The following is a 20508-nucleotide window of genomic DNA, read 5'->3' as shown; positions in this document are numbered from 1 at the left end:
GGGGGTTCGATCCCGGATGAGTCACACCAAAAATGGGACCGGATGTGTCTCTGCTTGGCACTCAGCATAAAGGGATAGATTGGGGGTAAGGCCCTGCTGTAGACTAGTGTCCTGTCCAGGGGGTGTCCTGTACATCAAGCTGTCTCACTACAGAAACAGGAGATAGACTAGTGTCCTGTCCAGGGGGTGTTCTGTACATCAAGCTGTCTCACTACAGAAACAGGAGATAGACTAGTGTCCTGTCCAGGGGGTGTCCTGTACATCAAGCTGTCTCACTACAGAAACAGGAGATAGACTAGTGTCCTGTCCAGGGGGTGTCCTGTACATCAAGCTGCCTCACTACAGAAACAGGAGATAGACTAGTGTCCTGTCCAGGGGGTGTCCTGTACATCAAGCTGTCTCACTACAGAAACAGGAGATAGACTAGTGTCCTGTCCAGGGGGTGTACTGTACATCAAGCTGCCTCACTACAGAAACAGGAGATAGACTAGTGTCCTGTCCAGGGGGTGTACTGGTACATCAAGCTGTCTCACTACAGAAACAGGAGATAGACTAGTGTCCTGTCCAGGGAGTGTACTGTACATCAAGCTGCCCCACTACAGAAACAGGAGATAGACTAGTGTCCTGTCCAGGGGGTGTCCTGTACATCAAGCTGTCTCACTACAGAAACAGGAGATAGACTAGTGTCCTGTCCAGGGGTGTCCTGTACATCAAGCTGTCTCACTACAGAAACAGGAGATAGACTAGTGTCCTGTCCAGGGGTGTACTGGTACATCAAGCTGTCTCACTACAGAAACAGGAGATAGACTAGTGTCCTGTCCAGGGGGTGTACTGTACATCAAGCTGTCTCACTACAGAAACAGGAGATAGACTAGTGTCCTGTCCAGGGGGTGTACTGTACATCAAGCTGTCTCACTACAGAAACAGGAGATAGACTAGTGTCCTGTCCATGGGGTGTCCTGTACATCAAGCTGTCTCACTACAGAAACAGGAGATAGACTAGTGTCCTGTCCAGGGGGTGTACTGTACATCAAGCTGTCTCACTACAGAAACAGGAGATAGACTAGTGTCCTGTCCAGGGGTGTACTGGTACATCAAGCTGTCTCACTACAGAAACAGGAGATAGACTAGTGTCCTGTCCAGGGGTGTACTGTACATCAAGCTGTCTCACTACAGAAACAGGAGATAGACTAGTGTCCTGTCCAGGGGGTGTACTGTACATCAAGCTGTCTCACTACAGAAACAGGAGATAGACTAGTGTCCTGTCCAGGGGGTGTACTGTACATCAAGCTGTCTCACTACAGAAACAGGAGATAGACTAGTGTCCTGTCCAGGGGGTGTACTGTACATCAAGCTGTCTCACTACAGAAACAGGAGATAGACTAGTGTCCTGTCCAGGGGGTGGACTGTACATCAAGCTACCTCACTACAGAAACAGGAGATAGACTAGTGTCCTGTCCAGGGGATGTACTGTACATCAAGCTGTCTCACTACAGAAACAGGAGATAGACTAGTGTCCTGTCCAGGGGGTGTCCTGTACATCAAGCTGCCTCACTACAGAAACAGGAGATAGACTAGTGTCCTGTCCAGGGGGTGTACTGTACATCAAGCTGTCTCACTACAGAAACAGGAGATAGACTAGTGTCCTGTCCAGGGGGGTGTACTGGTACATCAAGCTGTCTCACTACAGAAACAGGAGATATACTAGTGTCCTGTCCAGGGGGTGTACTGGTACATCAAGCTGTCTCACTACAGAAACAGGAGATAGACTAGTGTCCTGTCCAGGGGGTGTCCTGGTACATCAAGCTGTCTCACTACAGAAACAGGAGATAGACTAGTGTCCTGTCCAGGGGGTGTCCTGGTACATCAAGCTGTCTCACTACAGAAACAGGAGATAGGCTAGTGTCCTGTCCAGGGGGTGTCCTGTACATCAACCTACCTCACTACAGAAACAGGAGATAGACTAGTGTCCTGTCCAGGGGGTGTACTGGTACATCAAGCTACCTCACTACAGAAACAGGAGATAGACTAGTGTCCTGTCCAGGGGGTGTCCTGTACATCAAGCTGTCTCACTACAGAAACAGGAGATAGACTAGTGTCCTGTCCAGGGGGTGTACTGTACATCAAGCTGTCTCACTACAGAAACAGGAGATAGACTAGTGTCCTGTCCAGGGGGTGGGCTGTACATCAAGCTGTCTCACTACAGAAACTGGAGATAGACTAGTGTCCTGTCCAGGGGGTGTACTGGTACATCAAGCTACCTCACTACAGAAACAGGAGATAGACTAGTGTCCTGTCCAGGGGGTGTACTGGTACATCAAGCTGTCTCACTACAGAAACAGGAGATAGACTAGTGTCCTGTCCAGGGGGTGGGCTGTACATCAAGCTGTCTCACTACAGAAACTGGAGATAGGCTCCTGCCCTATGAGCTGGTCTGGCTCAGACAAGACTTACTTTACAATGTTATAAAAACATTATTACAACATCATTCAAGCGTTATTCTAGAGTTAGGCCTACTGCTTTTCGTGCAGAGAATATCATTACAATAAGCTCCTACTATTAACAGGTGTTTTCAGGGAATAACAACGTTGTTCTACAGATATTTAAAGTCTCAAGTGTTCTGATCTATTTTGGTTAATTCTGCTGTTCTGTTTTGTTGTGCTTTTGTCTTGTTGCTATGTGTGTTGCTAGTGAATGACCAGTCCTGTTATTATCTTGTCCAGATGTGTTGCTAGTGAATGACCAGTCCTGTTATTATCTTGTCCAGATTGAATTAGCAGCTCGTTGTCATCTCTTCCATAGTATTAGGATGGACAACAAAGGATCGGCATGTACCGACACAAAAATGTATGCACGCACGACTGTAAGTCGCTTTGGATAAAAGCATCTGCTAAATGGCATATTATTATATTATTATTATTAACGCCATGGTGTTTACCCTAACCTACCCTGTCCTGTTCAGGTGTTGTGTGATAACCTACCCTGTCCTGTTCAGGTGTTGTGTGATAACCTACCCTGTCCTGTTCAGGTGTTGTGTGATAACCTACCCTGTCCTGTTCAGGTGTTGTGTGATAACCTACCCTGTCCTGTTCAGGTGTTGTGTGATAACCTACCCTGTCCTGTTCAGGTGTTGTGTGATAACCTACCCTGTACTCCTTGGAGAGCCTCTTCATCTTGTTGCTGAGCAGGAAGTAGACAGCCAGGGTGTGACAGGCTCTGTTGGTCAGCACGGCACTCAGCACCTCGCTGTGTTTATAACCCATCCTCTCTGTCATATGGAGCAATACCATGTGGTTGATCTCCTCAATGTGGATCCTATAGAGAGAGAGAGGTTAGCCATCTGATCTGTGTGTGTGTGTGTGTGTGTGTGTGTGTGTGTGTGTGTGTGTGTGTGTGTGTGTGTGTGTGTGTGTGTGTGTGTGTGTGTGTGTGCGCGCGTGCTTGTGCGTGTGTGTGTACCTGTTGAGGTAGGGTGCTCCAGTGTTAGCGTTAGCCAGTTGTAGCCAGGAGTCAGCCATGACCTGGTGGATGTTGGGTCTCTTAGCTGGGTTTGGTTCTAACAGCTTCTTCATTAGACAGATGGCTGCTGTGGAGGAGAGAGAGAGAGAGAGAGAGAGAGAGATGAGAAGAGAGAAGGGGGAGAGAGAGGGAGAGAGATGAGAAGAGAGGAGAGAGAAAGATGAGAAGAGAGAAGGGGGAGAGAGAGGGAGAGAGAGAAAGATGAGAAGAGAGAAGGGGGAGAGAGAGGGAGAGAGAGAGAGATGAGAAGAGAGAAGGGGGAGAGAGAGGGAGAGAGAGAGAGATGAGAAGAGAGAAGGGGGAGAGAGTTTGTTAAAGCTACATTCTGGGATTTAAAAAACAACAAAACAGCCGCCCGGCACTTGTTTTGGTACATTTGTTTCTGTGTGTGTCTCTGTGTGTACCTGTAGAGAGAGAGGGCGGTAGAGGGTTCATATCCTTGTCCACCATCTTCTGGTGCAGAGCCCTGAGACTGAAGGGCTCCACGGTGAAGGGAAGGGTGCCAGTCAGCATGGCGTACATGTTCACTCCTCTGTAAGGGACAGACAACGTTACACACCTGCGTACAACAAACTATACACTCACCTAGCCAATAATACATCTCATAAAAAATGAGTTCTAGTCAACTGGTTGAGAGGTTATCTAGTAGATTGTATAGATGTCTTTACTGTTCACAGTCTAGAAGTGTATTTATTTTGACAGAGAAATAAGGTTGACTGTTTACAGTCTAGAGGTGTATTTATTCTGATAGAGAGAAATAAGGTTGACTGTTTACAGTCTAGAAGTGTATTTATTCTGATAGAGAAATAAGGTTGACTGTTCACAGTCTAGAAGTGTATTTATTCTGATAGAGAGAAATAAGGTTGACTGTTTACAGTCTAGAAGTGTATTTATTCTGATAGAGAAATAAGGTTTACTGTTCACAGTCTAGACGTGTATTTATTCTCAGAGAGAAATACAATCTATTGTTTACGGTCCAGAAGGGTATTTAATCTGATATAAATAAGGTTGACTGTTTACAGTCTAGAATATTTATGTTGTAAACTGTTGACATGAAACCTGTATGTTGTAAACTGTTGTGTGTAAAACCTTTCAGTTGTGTGGTTTGTGTACTCACATGGACCAGACGTCCACCTTGGGTCCGTACTGCTTGCGGGACAGTAGTTCTGGAGCAGCGTAGGCTGGGCTCCCACACTGGGTACTGAACGGGTCTGAATAACCCAGGATTCCTGCACAGTTACTGAGACCAAAATCTACAGGAGAGGAGAGAGGTTCTGAATGTCATTTCGGAGGGGGGGTTAGAGAGAGAGAGAGAGAGAGAGAGAGAGAGAGAGAGAGAGAGAGAGAGAGAGAGAGAGAGAGAGAGAGAGAGAGAAACATAAAGACAGAACTAGACAGAAAGAGAGGTTCGTGGATGTGTGTGTTTTACAACCCTTTTGTCTGTCAGTCACTTATTCATACCCCCACCCAACCACCCACCTTCCCTTCACGTGCCCCCCCTGAAATATCCTGTTACTGTAGACTAGAGGTCTGCCCCCCCTGAAATATCCTGTTACTGTAGATTAGAGGTCTGCCCCCCTGAAATATCCTGTTACTGTAGATTAGAGGTCTGCCCCCCCTGAAATATCCTGTTACTGTAGACTAGAGGTCTGCCCCCCCTGAAATATCCTGTTACTGTAGACTAGAGGTCTGCCCCCCTGAAATATCCTGTTACTGTAGACTAGAGGTCTGCCCCCTGAAATATCCTGTTACTGGAGACTAGAGGTCTGCCCCCCTGAAATATCCTGTTACTGTAGACTAGAGGTCTGCCCCCCTGAAATATCCTGTTACTGTAGACTAGAGGTCTGTACCCCTGAAATATCCTGTTACTGTAGACTAGAGGTCTGCCCCCTGAAATATCCTGTTACTGTAGACTAGAGGTCTGCCCCCCTGAAATATCCTGTTACTGTAGACTAGAGGTCTGTACCCTGAAATATCCTGTTACTGTAGACTAGAGGTCTGCCCCCTGAAATATCCTGTTACTGTAGACTAGAGGTCTGTACCCCTGAAATATCCTGTTACTGTAGACTAGAGGTCTGTACCCCTGAAATATCCTGTTACTGTAGACTAGAGGTCTGCCCCCTGAAATATCCTGTTACTGTAGACTAGAGGTCTGCCCCCTGAAATATCCTGTTACTGTAGACTAGAGGTCTGTACCCCTGAAATATCCTGTTACTGTAGACTAGAGGTCTGTACCCCTGAAATATCCTGTTACTGTAGACTAGAGGTCTGCACCCCTGAAATATCCTGTTACTGTAGACTAGAGGTCTGTCCCCTGAAATATCCTGTTACTGTAGACTAGAGGTCTGTACCCCTGAAATATCCTGTTACTGTAGACTAGAGGTCTGTACCCCTGAAATATCCTGTTACTGTAGACTAGAGGTCTGCCCCCCCTGAAATATCCTGTTACTGTAGACTAGAGGTCTGTACCCCTGAAATATCCTGTTACTGTAGACTAGAGGTCTGTACCCCCATGAAATATCCTGTTACTGTAGACTAGAGGTCTGTACCCCTGAAATATCCTGTTACTGTAGACTAGAGGTCTGCCCCCCCTGAAATATCCTGTTACTGTAGACTAGAGGTCTGCCCCCCTGAAATATCCTGTTACTGTAGACTAGAGGTCTGCACCCTGAAATATCCTGTTACTGTAGACTAGAGGTCTGTACCCCTGAAATATCCTGTTACTGTAGACTAGAGGTCTGTACCCCTGAAATATCCTGTTACTGTAGACTAGAGGTCTGCCCCCCCTGAAATATCCTGTTACTGTAGACTAGAGGTCTGCCCCCTGAAATATCCTGTTACTGTAGACTAGAGGTCTGTACCCCTGAAATATCCTGTTACTGTAGACTAGAGGTCTGTACCCCTGAAATATCCTGTTACTGTAGACTAGAGGTCTGCCCCCCCTGAAATATCCTGTTACTGTAGACTAGAGGTCTGCCCCCCTGAAATATCCTGTTACTGTAGACTAGAGGTCTGTCCCCCTGAAATATCCTGTTACTGTAGACTAGAGGTCTGTACCCCTGAAATATCCTGTTACTGTAGACTAGAGGTCTGTACCCCCTGAAATATCCTGTTACTGTAGACTAGAGGTCTGTACCCCTGAAATATCCTGTTACTGTAGACTAGAGGTCTGTACCCCTGAAATATCCTGTTACTGTAGACTAGAGGTCTGTACCCCTGAAATATCCTGTTACTGTAGACTAGAGGTCTGTACCCCCTGAAATATCCTGTTACTGTAGACTAGAGGTCTGCCCCCTGAAATATCCTGTTACTGTAGACTAGAGGTCTGCCCCCTGAAATATCCTGTTACTGTAGACTAGAGGTCTGTACCCCTGAAATATCCTGTTACTGTAGACTAGAGGTCTGTACCCTGAAATATCCTGTTACTGTAGACTAGAGGTCTGTACCCCTGAAATATCCTGTTACTGTAGACTAGAGGTCTGCCCCCCTGAAATATCCTGTTACTGTAGACTAGAGGTCTGTACCCCTGAAATATCCTGTTACTGTAGACTAGAGGTCTGCCCCCTGAAATATCCTGTTACTGTAGACTAGAGGTCTGCCCCCCTGAAATATCCTGTTACTGTAGACTAGAGGTCTGTACCTGAAATATCCTGTTACTGTAGACTAGAGGTCTGTACCCCTGAAATATCCTGTTACTGTAGACTAGAGGTCTGTCCCCTGAAATATCCTGTTACTGTAGACTAGAGGTCTGTACCCCTGAAATATCCTGTTACTGTAGACTAGAGGTCTGTCCCCCTGAAATATCCTGTTACTGTAGACTAGAGGTCTGTACCCCTGAAATATCCTGTTACTGTAGACTAGAGGTCTGTACCCCCTGAAATATCCTGTTACTGTAGACTAGAGGTCTGCCCCCCCTGAAATATCCTGTTACTGTAGACTAGAGGTCTGTACCCCTGAAATATCCTGTTACTGTAGACTAGAGGTCTGTACCCCTGAAATATCCTGTTACTGTAGACTAGAGGTCTGCCCCCTGAAATATCCTGTTACTGTAGACTAGAGGTCTGTACCCCTGAAATATCCTGTTACTGTAGACTAGAGGTCTGTCCCCCTGAAATATCCTGTTACTGTAGACTAGAGGTCTGCCCCCCTGAAATATCCTGTTACTGTAGACTAGAGGTCTGTACCCCTGAAATATCCTGTTACTGTAGACTAGAGGTCTGTACCCCTGAAATATCCTGTTACTGTAGACTAGAGGTCTGTACCCCTGAAATATCCTGTTACTGTAGACTAGAGGTCTGTACCCCTGAAATATCCTGTTACTGTAGACTAGAGGTCTGTACCCCCTGAAATATCCTGTTACTGTAGACTAGAGGTCTGTACCCCTGAAATATCCTGTTACTGTAGACTAGAGGTCTGCCCCCTGAAATATCCTGTTACTGTAGACTAGAGGTCTGTACCCCTGAAATATCCTGTTACTGTAGACTAGAGGTCTGTACCCCCTGAAATATCCTGTTACTGTAGACTAGAGGTCTGCCCCCCCTGAAATATCCTGTTACTGTAGACTAGAGGTCTGTACCCCTGAAATATCCTGTTACTGTAGACTAGAGGTCTGCCCCCCCTGAAATATCCTGTTACTGTAGACTAGAGGTCTGCCCCCCCTGAAATATCCTGTTACTGTAGACTAGAGGTCTGTACCCCCTGAAATATCCTGTTACTGTAGACTAGAGGTCTGTACCCCTGAAATATCCTGTTACTGTAGACTAGAGGTCTGCCCCCCCTGAAATATCCTGTTACTGTAGACTAGAGGTCTGTACCCCTGAAATATCCTGTTACTGTAGACTAGAGGTCTGCTCCCCCTGAAATATCCTGTTACTGTAGACTAGAGGTCTGTACCCCTGAAATATCCTGTTACTGTAGACTAGAGGTCTGTACCCCTGAAATATCCTGTTACTGTAGACTAGAGGTCTGCCCCCCCTGAAATATCCTGTTACTGTAGACTAGAGGTCTGCCCCCCCTGAAATATCCTGTTACTGTAGACTAGAGGTCTGCCCCCCCTGAAATATCCTGTTACTGTAGACTAGAGGTCTGCCCCCTGAAATATCCTGTTACTGTAGACTAGAGGTCTGTACCCCTGAAATATCCTGTTACTGTAGACTAGAGGTCTGTACCCCTGAAATATCCTGTTACTGTAGACTAGAGGTCTGTACCCTGAAATATCCTGTTACTGTAGACTAGAGGTCTGTACCCCTGAAATATCCTGTTACTGTAGACTAGAGGTCTGTACCCCCTGAAATATCCTGTTACTGTAGACTAGAGGTCTGTACCCCTGAAATATCCTGTTACTGTAGACTAGAGGTCTGTACCCCTGAAATATCCTGTTACTGTAGACTAGAGGTCTGTACCCCCTGAAATATCCTGTTACTGTAGACTAGAGGTCTGTACCCCTGAAATATCCTGTTACTGTAGACTAGAGGTCTGTACCCCCTGAAATATCCTGTTACTGTAGACTAGAGGTCTGTACCCCTGAAATATCCTGTTACTGTAGACTAGAGGTCTGTACCCCTGAAATATCCTGTTACTGTAGACTAGAGGTCTGTACCCCCTGAAATATCCTGTTACTGTAGACTAGAGGTCTGTACCCCTGAAATATCCTGTTACTGTAGACTAGAGGTCTGTACCCCTGAAATATCCTGTTACTGGAGACTAGAGGTCTGTACCCCTGAAATATCCTGTTACTGTAGACTAGAGGTCTGCCCCCCTGAAATATCCTGTTACTGTAGACTAGAGGTCTGTACCCCTGAAATATCCTGTTACTGTAGACTAGAGGTCTGTACCCCTGAAATATCCTGTTACTGTAGACTAGAGGTCTGCCCCCTGAAATATCCTGTTACTGGAGACTAGAGGTCTGTACCCCTGAAATATCCTGTTACTGTAGACTAGAGGTCTGTACCCCCTGAAATATCCTGTTACTGTAGACTAGAGGTCTGTACCCCTGAAATATCCTGTTACTGTAGACTAGAGGTCTGTACCCCTGAAATATCCTGTTACTGTAGACTAGAGGTCTGTACCCCTGAAATATCCTGTTACTGTAGACTAGAGGTCTGTACCCCTGAAATATCCTGTTACTGTAGACTAGAGGTCTGTACCCCCTGAAATATCCTGTTACTGTAGACTAGAGGTCTGTCCCCCTGAAATATCCTGTTACTGGAGACTAGAGGTCTGTACCCCTGAAATATCCTGTTACTGGAGACTAGAGGTCTGCCCCCCCTGAAATATCCTGTTACTGTAGACTAGAGGTCTGTACCCCTGAAATATCCTGTTACTGTAGACTAGAGGTCTGCCCCCTGAAATATCCTGTTACTGTAGACTAGAGGTCTGTCCCCTGAAATATCCTGTTACTGGAGACTAGAGGTCTGCCCCCTGAAATATCCTGTTACTGTAGACTAGAGGTCTGTACCCCTGAAATATCCTGTTACTGTAGACTAGAGGTCTGCACCCCTGAAATATCCTGTTACTGTAGACTAGAGGTCTGCCCCCTGAAATATCCTGTTACTGTAGACTAGAGGTCTGTACCCCCTGAAATATCCTGTTACTGTAGACTAGAGGTCTGCCCCCCCTGAAATATCCTGTTACTGTAGACTAGAGGTCTGTACCCCTGAAATATCCTGTTACTGTAGACTAGAGGTCTGTACCCCCTGAAATATCCTGTTTCTGTAGACTAGAGGTCTGTACCCCTGAAATATCATGTTACTGTAGACTACAGGTCTGTACCCCCTGAAATATCCTGTTACTGGAGACTAGAGGTCTGCCCCCCCTGAAATATCCTGTTACTGTAGACTAGAGGTCTGTACCCCTGAAATATCCTGTTACTGTAGACTAGAGGTCTGTACCCCCTGAAATATCCTGTTACTGTAGACTAGAGGTCTGTACCCCTGAAATATCCTGTTACTGTAGACTAGAGGTCTGTACCCCTGAAATATCCTGTTACTGTAGACTAGAGGTCTGCCCCCCTGAAATATCCTGTTACTGTAGACTAGAGGTCTGTACCCCTGAAATATCCTGTTACTGTAGACTAGAGGTCTGCCCCCCCCTGAAATATCCTGTTACTGGAGACTAGAGGTCTGCCCCCCTGAAATATCCTGTTACTGTAGACTAGAGGTCTGTACCCCTGAAATATCCTGTTACTGTAGACTAGAGGTCTGCCCCCTGAAATATCCTGTTACTGTAGACTAGAGGTCTGCCCCCCTGAAATATCCTGTTACTGTAGACTAGAGGTCTGTACCCCTGAAATATCCTGTTACTGTAGACTAGAGGTCTGTACCCCTGAAATATCCTGTTACTGGAGACTAGAGGTCTGCCCCCTGAAATATCCTGTTACTGTAGACTAGAGGTCTGTACCCCTGAAATATCCTGTTACTGTAGACTAGAGGTCTGCCCCCCCTGAAATATCCTGTTACTGTAGACTAGAGGTCTGTACCCCTGAAATATCCTGTTACTGGAGACTAGAGGTCTGCCCCCTGAAATATCCTGTTACTGTAGACTAGAGGTCTGTACCCCCTGAAATATCCTGTTACTGTAGACTAGAGGTCTGTCCCCCTGAAATATCCTGTTACTGTAGACTAGAGGTCTGTACCCTGAAATATCCTGTTACTGTAGACTAGAGGTCTGTACCCCTGAAATATCCTGTTACTGTAGACTAGAGGTCTGCCCCCTGAAATATCCTGTTACTGTAGACTAGAGGTCTGTACCCCTGAAATATCCTGTTACTGTAGACTAGAGGTCTGCCCCCCTGAAATATCCTGTTACTGTAGACTAGAGGTCTGCCCCCTGAAATATCCTGTTACTGTAGACTAGAGGTCTGTACCCCTGAAATATCCTGTTACTGTAGACTAGAGGTCTGTACCCCTGAAATATCCTGTTACTGTAGACTAGAGGTCTGTACCCCTGAAATATCCTGTTACTGTAGACTAGAGGTCTGTACCCCTGAAATATCCTGTTACTGTAGACTAGAGGTCTGCCCCCCCTGAAATATCCTGTTACTGTAGACTAGAGGTCTGTACCCCTGAAATATCCTGTTACTGTAGACTAGAGGTCTGTACCCCTGAAATATCCTGTTACTGTAGACTAGAGGTCTGTACCCTGAAATATCCTGTTACTGTAGACTAGAGGTCTGTACCCCTGAAATATCCTGTTACTGTAGACTAGAGGTCTGCCCCCCCTGAAATATCCTGTTACTGTAGACTAGAGGTCTGTACCCCTGAAATATCCTGTTACTGTAGACTAGAGGTCTGTACCCCTGAAATATCCTGTTACTGTAGACTAGAGGTCTGCCCCCCCTGAAATATCCTGTTACTGTAGACTAGAGGTCTGTACCCCCTGAAATATCCTGTTACTGTAGACTAGAGGTCTGCCCCTGAAATATCCTGTTACTGTAGACTAGAGGTCTGCCCCCCCTGAAATATCCTGTTACTGTAGATTAGAGGTCTGTACCCCTGAAATATCCTGTTACTGTAGACTAGAGGTCTGTCCCCCTGAAATATCCTGTTACTGTAGACTAGAGGTCTGTACCCCTGAAATATCCTGTTACTGTAGACTAGAGGTCTGTACCCCTGAAATATCCTGTTACTGTAGACTAGAGGTCTGCCCCCCCTGAAATATCCTGTTACTGTAGACTAGAGGTCTGTACCCCTGAAATATCCTGTTACTGTAGACTAGAGGTCTGTACCCCTGAAATATCCTGTTACTGTAGACTAGAGGTCTGCCCCCCCTGAAATATCCTGTTACTGTAGACTAGAGGTCTGCCCCCTGAAATATCCTGTTACTGTAGACTAGAGGTCTGTACCCCTGAAATATCCTGTTACTGTAGACTAGAGGTCTGTCCCCTGAAATATCCTGTTACTGTAGACTAGAGGTCTGCCCCCTGAAATATCCTGTTACTGTAGACTAGAGGTCTGTCCCCTGAAATATCCTGTTACTGTAGACTAGAGGTCTGCCCCCCCTGAAATATCCTGTTACTGTAGACTAGAGGTCTGCCCCCCCTGAAATATCCTGTTACTGGAGACTAGAGGTCTGTACCCCTGAAATATCCTGTTACTGTAGACTAGAGGTCTGTACCCCTGAAATATCCTGTTACTGTAGACTAGAGGTCTGCCCCCCTGAAATATCCTGTTACTGTAGACTAGAGGTCTGTACCCCTGAAATATCCTGTTACTGTAGACTAGAGGTCTGTACCCCTGAAATATCCTGTTACTGTAGACTAGAGGTCTGTACCCCTGAAATATCCTGTTACTGGAGACTAGAGGTCTGCCCCCCCTGAAATATCCTGTTACTGTAGACTAGAGGTCTGCCCCCCCTGAAATATCCTGTTACTGTAGACTAGAGGTCTGCCCCCCCTGAAATATCCTGTTACTGTAGACTAGAGGTCTGTACCCCTGAAATATCCTGTTACTGTAGACTAGAGGTCTGTACCCCTGAAATATCCTGTTACTGTAGACTAGAGGTCTGCCCCCTGAAATATCCTGTTACTGTAGACTAGAGGTCTGTACCCCTGAAATATCCTGTTACTGTAGACTAGAGGTCTGCCCCCTGAAATATCCTGTTACTGTAGACTAGAGGTCTGTACCCCTGAAATATCCTGTTACTGTAGACTAGAGGTCTGTACCCCTGAAATATCCTGTTACTGTAGACTAGAGGTCTGCACCCCTGAAATATCCTGTTACTGTAGACTAGAGGTCTGTACCCCTGAAATATCCTGTTACTGTAGACTAGAGGTCTGTACCCCTGAAATATCCTGTTACTGTAGACTAGAGGTCTGCCCCCCCTGAAATATCCTGTTACTGTAGACTAGAGGTCTGTACCCCTGAAATATCCTGTTACTGTAGACTAGAGGTCTGTCCCCCTGAAATATCCTGTTACTGTAGACTAGAGGTCTGTACCCCTGAAATATCCTGTTACTGTAGACTAGAGGTCTGTACCCTGAAATATCCTGTTACTGTAGACTAGAGGTCTGCCCCCCTGAAATATCCTGTTACTGTAGACTAGAGGTCTGCCCCTGAAATATCCTGTTACTGTAGACTAGAGGTCTGTCCCCTGAAATATCCTGTTACTGTAGACTAGAGGTCTGCCCCCCCTGAAATATCCTGTTACTGTAGACTAGAGGTCTGTACCCCTGAAATATCCTGTTACTGTAGACTAGAGGTCTGTACCCCCTGAAATATCCTGTTACTGTAGACTAGAGGTCTGCCCCCTGAAATATCCTGTTACTGGAGACTAGAGGTCTGTACCCCTGAAATATCCTGTTACTGTAGACTAGAGGTCTGTACCCCTGAAATATCCTGTTACTGTAGACTAGAGGTCTGCCCCCTGAAATATCCTGTTACTGTAGACTAGAGGTCTGTCCCCTGAAATATCCTGTTACTGTAGACTAGAGGTCTGCCCCCCCTGAAATATCCTGTTACTGTAGACTAGAGGTCTGTACCCCTGAAATATCCTGTTACTGTAGACTAGAGGTCTGTACCCCTGAAATATCCTGTTACTGTAGACTAGAGGTCTGCACCCCTGAAATATCCTGTTACTGTAGACTAGAGGTCTGTACCCCTGAAATATCCTGTTACTGTAGACTAGAGGTCTGTACCCCCTGAAATATCCTGTTACTGTAGACTAGAGGTCTGTACCCCATGAAATATCCTGTTACTGTAGACTAGAGGTCTGCCCCCCCTGAAATATCCTGTTACTGTAGACTAGAGGTCTGCCCCCCTGAAATATCCTGTTACTGGAGACTAGAGGTCTGCACCCCTGAAATATCCTGTTACTGTAGACTAGAGGTCTGCCCCCTGAAATATCCTGTTACTGTAGACTAGAGGTCTGTACCCCTGAAATATCCTGTTACTGTAGACTAGAGGTCTGTACCCCCTGAAATATCCTGTTACTGTAGACTAGAGGTCTGCCCCCTGAAATATCCTGTTACTGTAGACTAGAGGTCTGTACCCCTGAAATATCCTGTTACTGTAGACTAGAGGTCTGTACCCCCTGAAATATCCTGTTACTGGAGACTAGAGGTCTGCCCCCCCTGAAATATCCTGTTACTGTAGACTAGAGGTCTGTACCCCTGAAATATCCTGTTACTGGAGACTAGAGGTCTGTACCCCTGAAATATCCTGTTACTGGAGACTAGAGGTCTGTACCCCTGAAATATCCTGTTACTGTAGACTAGAGGTCTGTACCCCTGAAATATCCTGTTACTGTAGACTAGAGGTCTGTACCCCTGAAATATCCTGTTACTGTAGACTAGAGGTCTGTACCCCTGAAATATCCTGTTACTGTAGACTAGAGGTCTGTCCCCTGAAATATCCTGTTACTGTAGACTAGAGGTCTGTCCCCCTGAAATATCCTGTTACTGTAGACTAGAGGTCTGTCCCCCTGAAATATCCTGTTACTGTAGACTAGAGGTCTGCCCCCCTGAAATATCCTGTTACTGTAGACTAGAGGTCTGCACCCCTGAAATATCCTGTTACTGTAGACTAGAGGTCTGCCCCCCTGAAATATCCTGTTACTGTAGACTAGAGGTCTGTACCCCTGAAATATCCTGTTACTGTAGACTAGAGGTCTGTACCCCCTGAAATATCCTGTTACTGTAGACTAGAGGTCTGTACCCCTGAAATATCCTGTTACTGTAGACTAGAGGTCTGTACCCCTGAAATATCCTGTTACTGTAGACTAGAGGTCTGACCCCCTGAAATATCCTGTTACTGTAGACTAGAGGTCTGTACCCCTGAAATATCCTGTTACTGTAGACTAGAGGTCTGCACCCCTGAAATATCCTGTTACTGTAGACTAGAGGTCTGTCCCCCTGAAATATCCTGTTACTGTAGACTAGAGGTCTGCCCCCCTGAAATATCCTGTTACTGTAGACTAGAGGTCTGCCCCCCTGAAATATCCTGTTACTGTAGACTAGAGGTCTGTACCCCTGAAATATCCTGTTACTGTAGACTAGAGGTCTGTACCCCTGAAATATCCTGTTACTGTAGACTAGAGGTCTGCCCCCTGAAATATCCTGTTACTGTAGACTAGAGGTCTGTACCCCTGAAATATCCTGTTACTGTAGACTAGAGGTCTGTACCCCTGAAATATCCTGTTACTGTAGACTAGAGGTCTGTACCCCCTGAAATATCCTGTTACTGTAGACTAGAGGTCTGTACCCTGAAATATCCTGTTACTGTAGACTAGAGGTCTGTACCCCTGAAATATCCTGTTACTGTAGACTAGAGGTCTGTACCCCTGAAATATCCTGTTACTGGAGACTAGAGGTCTGTACCCCTGAAATATCCTGTTACTGTAGACTAGAGGTCTGTACCCCTGAAATATCCTGTTACTGTAGACTAGAGGTCTGTACCCCTGAAATATCCTGTTACTGGAGACTAGAGGTCTGCCCCCCCTGAAATATCCTGTTACTGTAGACTAGAGGTCTGTACCCCTGAAATATCCTGTTACTGTAGACTAGAGGTCTGCACCCCCTGAAATATCCTGTTACTGTAGACTAGAGGTCTGCCCCCCCTGAAATATCCTGTTACTGTAGACTAGAGGTCTGCCCCCCCTGAAATATCCTGTTACTGTAGACTAGAGGTCTGTACCCCTGAAATATCCTGTTACTGTAGACTAGAGGTCTGCACCCCTGAAATATCCTGTTACTGTAGACTAGAGGTCTGCCCCCCCTGAAATATCCTGTTACTGTAGACTAGAGGTCTGTACCCCTGAAATATCCTGTTACTGTAGACTAGAGGTCTGTACCCCTGAAATATCCTGTTACTGTAGACTAGAGGTCTGTACCCCTGAAATATCCTGTTACTGTAGACTAGAGGTCTGCCCCCCCTGAAATATCCTGTTACTGTAGACTAGAGGTCTGTACCCCTGAAATATCCTGTTACTGTAGACTAGAGGTCTGTACCCCTGAAATATCCTGTTACTGTAGACTAGAGGTCTGCCCCCCCTGAAATATCCTGTTACTGTAGACTAGAGGTCTGCCCCCTGAAATATCCTGTTACTGTAGACTAGAGGTCTGTACCCCTGAAATATCCTGTTACTGTAGACTAGAGGTCTGTACCCCTGAAATATCCTGTTACTGTAGACTAGAGGTCTGCCCCCTGAAATATCCTGTTACTGTAGACTAGAGGTCTGCCCCCCTGAAATATCCTGTTACTGTAGACTAGAGGTCTGTACCCCTGAAATATCCTGTTACTGTAGACTAGAGGTCTGTCCCCTGAAATATCCTGTTACTGTAGACTAGAGGTCTGCCCCCTGAAATATCCTGTTACTGTAGACTAGAGGTCTGTACCCCTGAAATATCCTGTTACTGTAGACTAGAGGTCTGCCCCCCCTGAAATATCCTGTTACTGTAGACTAGAGGTCTGTCCCCTGAAATATCCTGTTACTGTAGACTAGAGGTCTGTACCCCTGAAATATCCTGTTACTGTAGACTAGAGGTCTGTACCCCTGAAATATCCTGTTACTGTAGACTAGAGGTCTGCCCCCCCTGAAATATCCTGTTACTGTAGACTAGAGGTCTGCCCCCCTGAAATATCCTGTTACTGTAGACTAGAGGTCTGCCCCCCTGAAATATCCTGTTACTGTAGACTAGAGGTCTGCCCCCTGAAATATCCTGTTACTGTAGACTAGAGGTCTGTACCCCTGAAATATCCTGTTACTGTAGACTAGAGGTCTGTACCCCTGAAATATCCTGTTACTGTAGACTAGAGGTCTGTCCCCTGAAATATCCTGTTACTGTAGACTAGAGGTCTGTCCCCCTGAAATATCCTGTTACTGTAGACTAGAGGTCTGTACCCCTGAAATATCCTGTTACTGTAGACTAGAGGTCTGTACCCCTGAAATATCCTGTTACTGTAGACTAGAGGTCTGCCCCCTGAAATATCCTGTTACTGTAGACTAGAGGTCTGCCCCCCTGAAATATCCTGTTACTGTAGACTAGAGGTCTGCCCCCTGAAATATCCTGTTACTGTAGACTAGAGGTCTGTACCCCTGAAATATCCTGTTACTGGAGACTAGAGGTCTGCCCCCCCTGAAATATCCTGTTACTGTAGACTAGAGGTCTGCCCCCCTGAAATATCCTGTTACTGTAGACTAGAGGTCTGTACCCCTGAAATATCCTGTTACTGTAGACTAGAGGTCTGTACCCCTGAAATATCCTGTTACTGGAGACTAGAGGTCTGCACCCCTGAAATATCCTGTTACTGTAGACTAGAGGTCTGTACCCCTGAAATATCCTGTTACTGTAGACTAGAGGTCTGTACCCCTGAAATATCCTGTTACTGGAGACTAGAGGTCTGTACCCCTGAAATATCCTGTTACTGTAGACTAGAGGTCTGTACCCCTGAAATATCCTGTTACTGTAGACTAGAGGTCTGTACCCCTGAAATATCCTGTTACTGTAGACTAGAGGTCTGTACCCCTGAAATATCCTGTTACTGTAGACTAGAGGTCTGCCCCCCCTGAAATATCCTGTTACTGTAGACTAGAGGTCTGTACCCCCTGAAATATCCTGTTACTGTAGACTAGAGGTCTGCCTCCCCTGAAATATCCTGTTACTGTAGACTAGAGGTCTGCCCCCCCTGAAATATCCTGTTACTGGAGACTAGAGGAATGTACCCCTGAAATATCCTGTTACTGTAGACTAGAGGTCTGCCCCCCCTGAAATATCCTGTTACTGGAGACTAGAGGTCTGTACCCCCTGAAATATCCTGTTACTGTAGACTAGAGGTCTGTACCCCTGAAATATCCTGTTACTGTAGACTAGAGGTCTGTCCCCCTGAAATATCCTGTTACTGTAGACTAGAGGTCTGTACCCCTGAAATATCCTGTTACTGTAGACTAGAGGTCTGTACCCCTGAAATATCCTGTTACTGTAGACTAGAGGTCTGCCCCCCATGAAATATCCTGTTACTGGAGACTAGAGGTCTGTACCCCTGAAATATCCTGTTACTGGAGACTAGAGGTCTGCCCCCCTGAAATATCCTGTTACTGTAGACTAGAGGTCTGCCCCTGAAATATCCTGTTACTGTAGACTAGAGGTCTGCCCCCTGAAATATCCTGTTACTGTAGACTAGAGGTCTGCCCTCCCCTGAAATATCCTGTTACTGTAGACTAGAGGTCTGCCCCCCTGAAATATCCTGTTACTGTAGACTAGAGGTCTGTACCCCTGAAATATCCTGTTACTGTAGACTAGAGGTCTGCCCCCCTGAAATATCCTGTTACTGTAGACTAGAGGTCTGCACCCCTGAAATATCCTGTTACTGTAGACTAGAGGTCTGTCCCCTGAAATATCCTGTTACTGTAGACTAGAGGTCTGTACCCCTGAAATATCCTGTTACTGTAGACTAGAGGTCTGTACCCCTGAAATATCCTGTTACTGGAGACTAGAGGTCTGCCCCCCCTGAAATATCCTGTTACTGGAGACTAGAGGTCTGTACCCCTGAAATATCCTGTTACTGTAGACTAGAGGTCTGCCCCCCCTGAAATATCCTGTTACTGTAGACTAGAGGTCTGTACCCCTGAAATATCCTGTTACTGTAGACTAGAGGTCTGTACCCCTGAAATATCCTGTTACTGTAGACTAGAGGTCTGCCCCCCTGAAATATCCTGTTACTGTAGACTAGAGGTCTGTCCCCCTGAAATATCCTGTTACTGTAGACTAGAGGTCTGTACCCCTGAAATATCCTGTTACTGTAGACTAGAGGTCTGTACCCCTGAAATATCCTGTTACTGTAGACTAGAGGTCTGCCCCCCCTGAAATATCCTGTTACTGTAGACTAGAGGTCTGTACCCCCTGAAATATCCTGTTACTGTAGACTAGAGGTCTGTCCCCTGAAATATCCTGTTACTGTAGACTAGAGGTCTGTACCCCTGAAATATCCTGTTACTGTAGACTAGAGGTCTGCCCCCCCTGAAATATCCTGTTACTGTAGACTAGAGGTCTGTACCCCTGAAATATCCTGTTACTGTAGACTAGAGGTCTGTACCCCTGAAATATCCTGTTACTGTAGACTAGAGGTCTGTACCCTGAAATATCCTGTTACTGTAGACTAGAGGTCTGTACCCCTGAAATATCCTGTTACTGTAGACTAGAGGTCTGCCCCCCCTGAAATATCCTGTTACTGTAGACTAGAGGTCTGTACCCCTGAAATATCCTGTTACTGTAGACTAGAGGTCTGTACCCCTGAAATATCCTGTTACTGTAGACTAGAGGTCTGTACCCCTGAAATATCCTGTTACTGTAGACTAGAGGTCTGTACCCCTGAAATATCCTGTTACTGTAGACTAGAGGTCTGTACCCCTGAAATATCCTGTTACTGTAGACTAGAGGTCTGTACCCCTGAAATATCCTGTTACTGTAGACTAGAGGTCTGCCCCCTGAAATATCCTGTTACTGTAGACTAGAGGTCTGCCCCCTGAAATATCCTGTTACTGTAGACTAGAGGTCTGTACCCTGAAATATCCTGTTACTGTAGACTAGAGGTCTGTACCCCTGAAATATCCTGTTACTGTAGACTAGAGGTCTGCCCCCCTGAAATATCCTGTTACTGTAGACTAGAGGTCTGCCCCCCTGAAATATCCTGTTACTGTAGACTAGAGGTCTGTACCCCTGAAATATCCTGTTACTGTAGACTAGAGGTCTGCCCCCCCTGAAATATCCTGTTACTGTAGACTAGAGGTCTGTACCCCTGAAATATCCTGTTACTGTAGACTAGAGGTCTGTACCCCTGAAATATCCTGTTACTGTAGACTAGAGGTCTGTACCCCTGAAATATCCTGTTACTGTAGACTAGAGGTCTGTACCCCTGAAATATCCTGTTACTGTAGACTAGAGGTCTGCCCCCTGAAATATCCTGTTACTGTAGACTAGAGGTCTGTACCCCTGAAATATCCTGTTACTGTAGACTAGAGGTCTGTACCCCTGAAATATCCTGTTACTGTAGACTA

At 46.0% G+C, this 20508-nt stretch overlaps 1 protein-coding gene across 1 annotated transcript in view; it reads right to left on the bottom strand.

Moving 5' to 3' along the window:
* LOC121556274 (hormonally up-regulated neu tumor-associated kinase homolog A-like) overlaps window positions 1-20508 on the bottom strand; it is a 73528-nt gene that overhangs the window by 21682 nt on the left and 31338 nt on the right. The window contains exons 5-8 of the mRNA XM_041870174.2: window positions 4637-4772; window positions 3924-4051; window positions 3460-3586; window positions 3147-3315 (exon numbers count right to left, since the gene is read on the bottom strand). Of these exons, the coding sequence (XP_041726108.1) occupies window positions 3147-3315; window positions 3460-3586; window positions 3924-4051; window positions 4637-4772 (560 nt within the window). The remainder of the gene's footprint in view (window positions 1-3146; window positions 3316-3459; window positions 3587-3923; window positions 4052-4636; window positions 4773-20508) is intronic.

The sequence above is a fragment of the Coregonus clupeaformis genome, unplaced genomic scaffold (assembly GCF_020615455.1).
Source record: "Coregonus clupeaformis isolate EN_2021a unplaced genomic scaffold, ASM2061545v1 scaf0045, whole genome shotgun sequence".
NCBI classification, from domain to species: domain Eukaryota; kingdom Metazoa; phylum Chordata; class Actinopteri; order Salmoniformes; family Salmonidae; genus Coregonus; species Coregonus clupeaformis.
The sequence above is the reverse complement of the archived record's forward strand: the minus strand, read 5'-3'. Positions and strand labels throughout refer to the sequence as shown.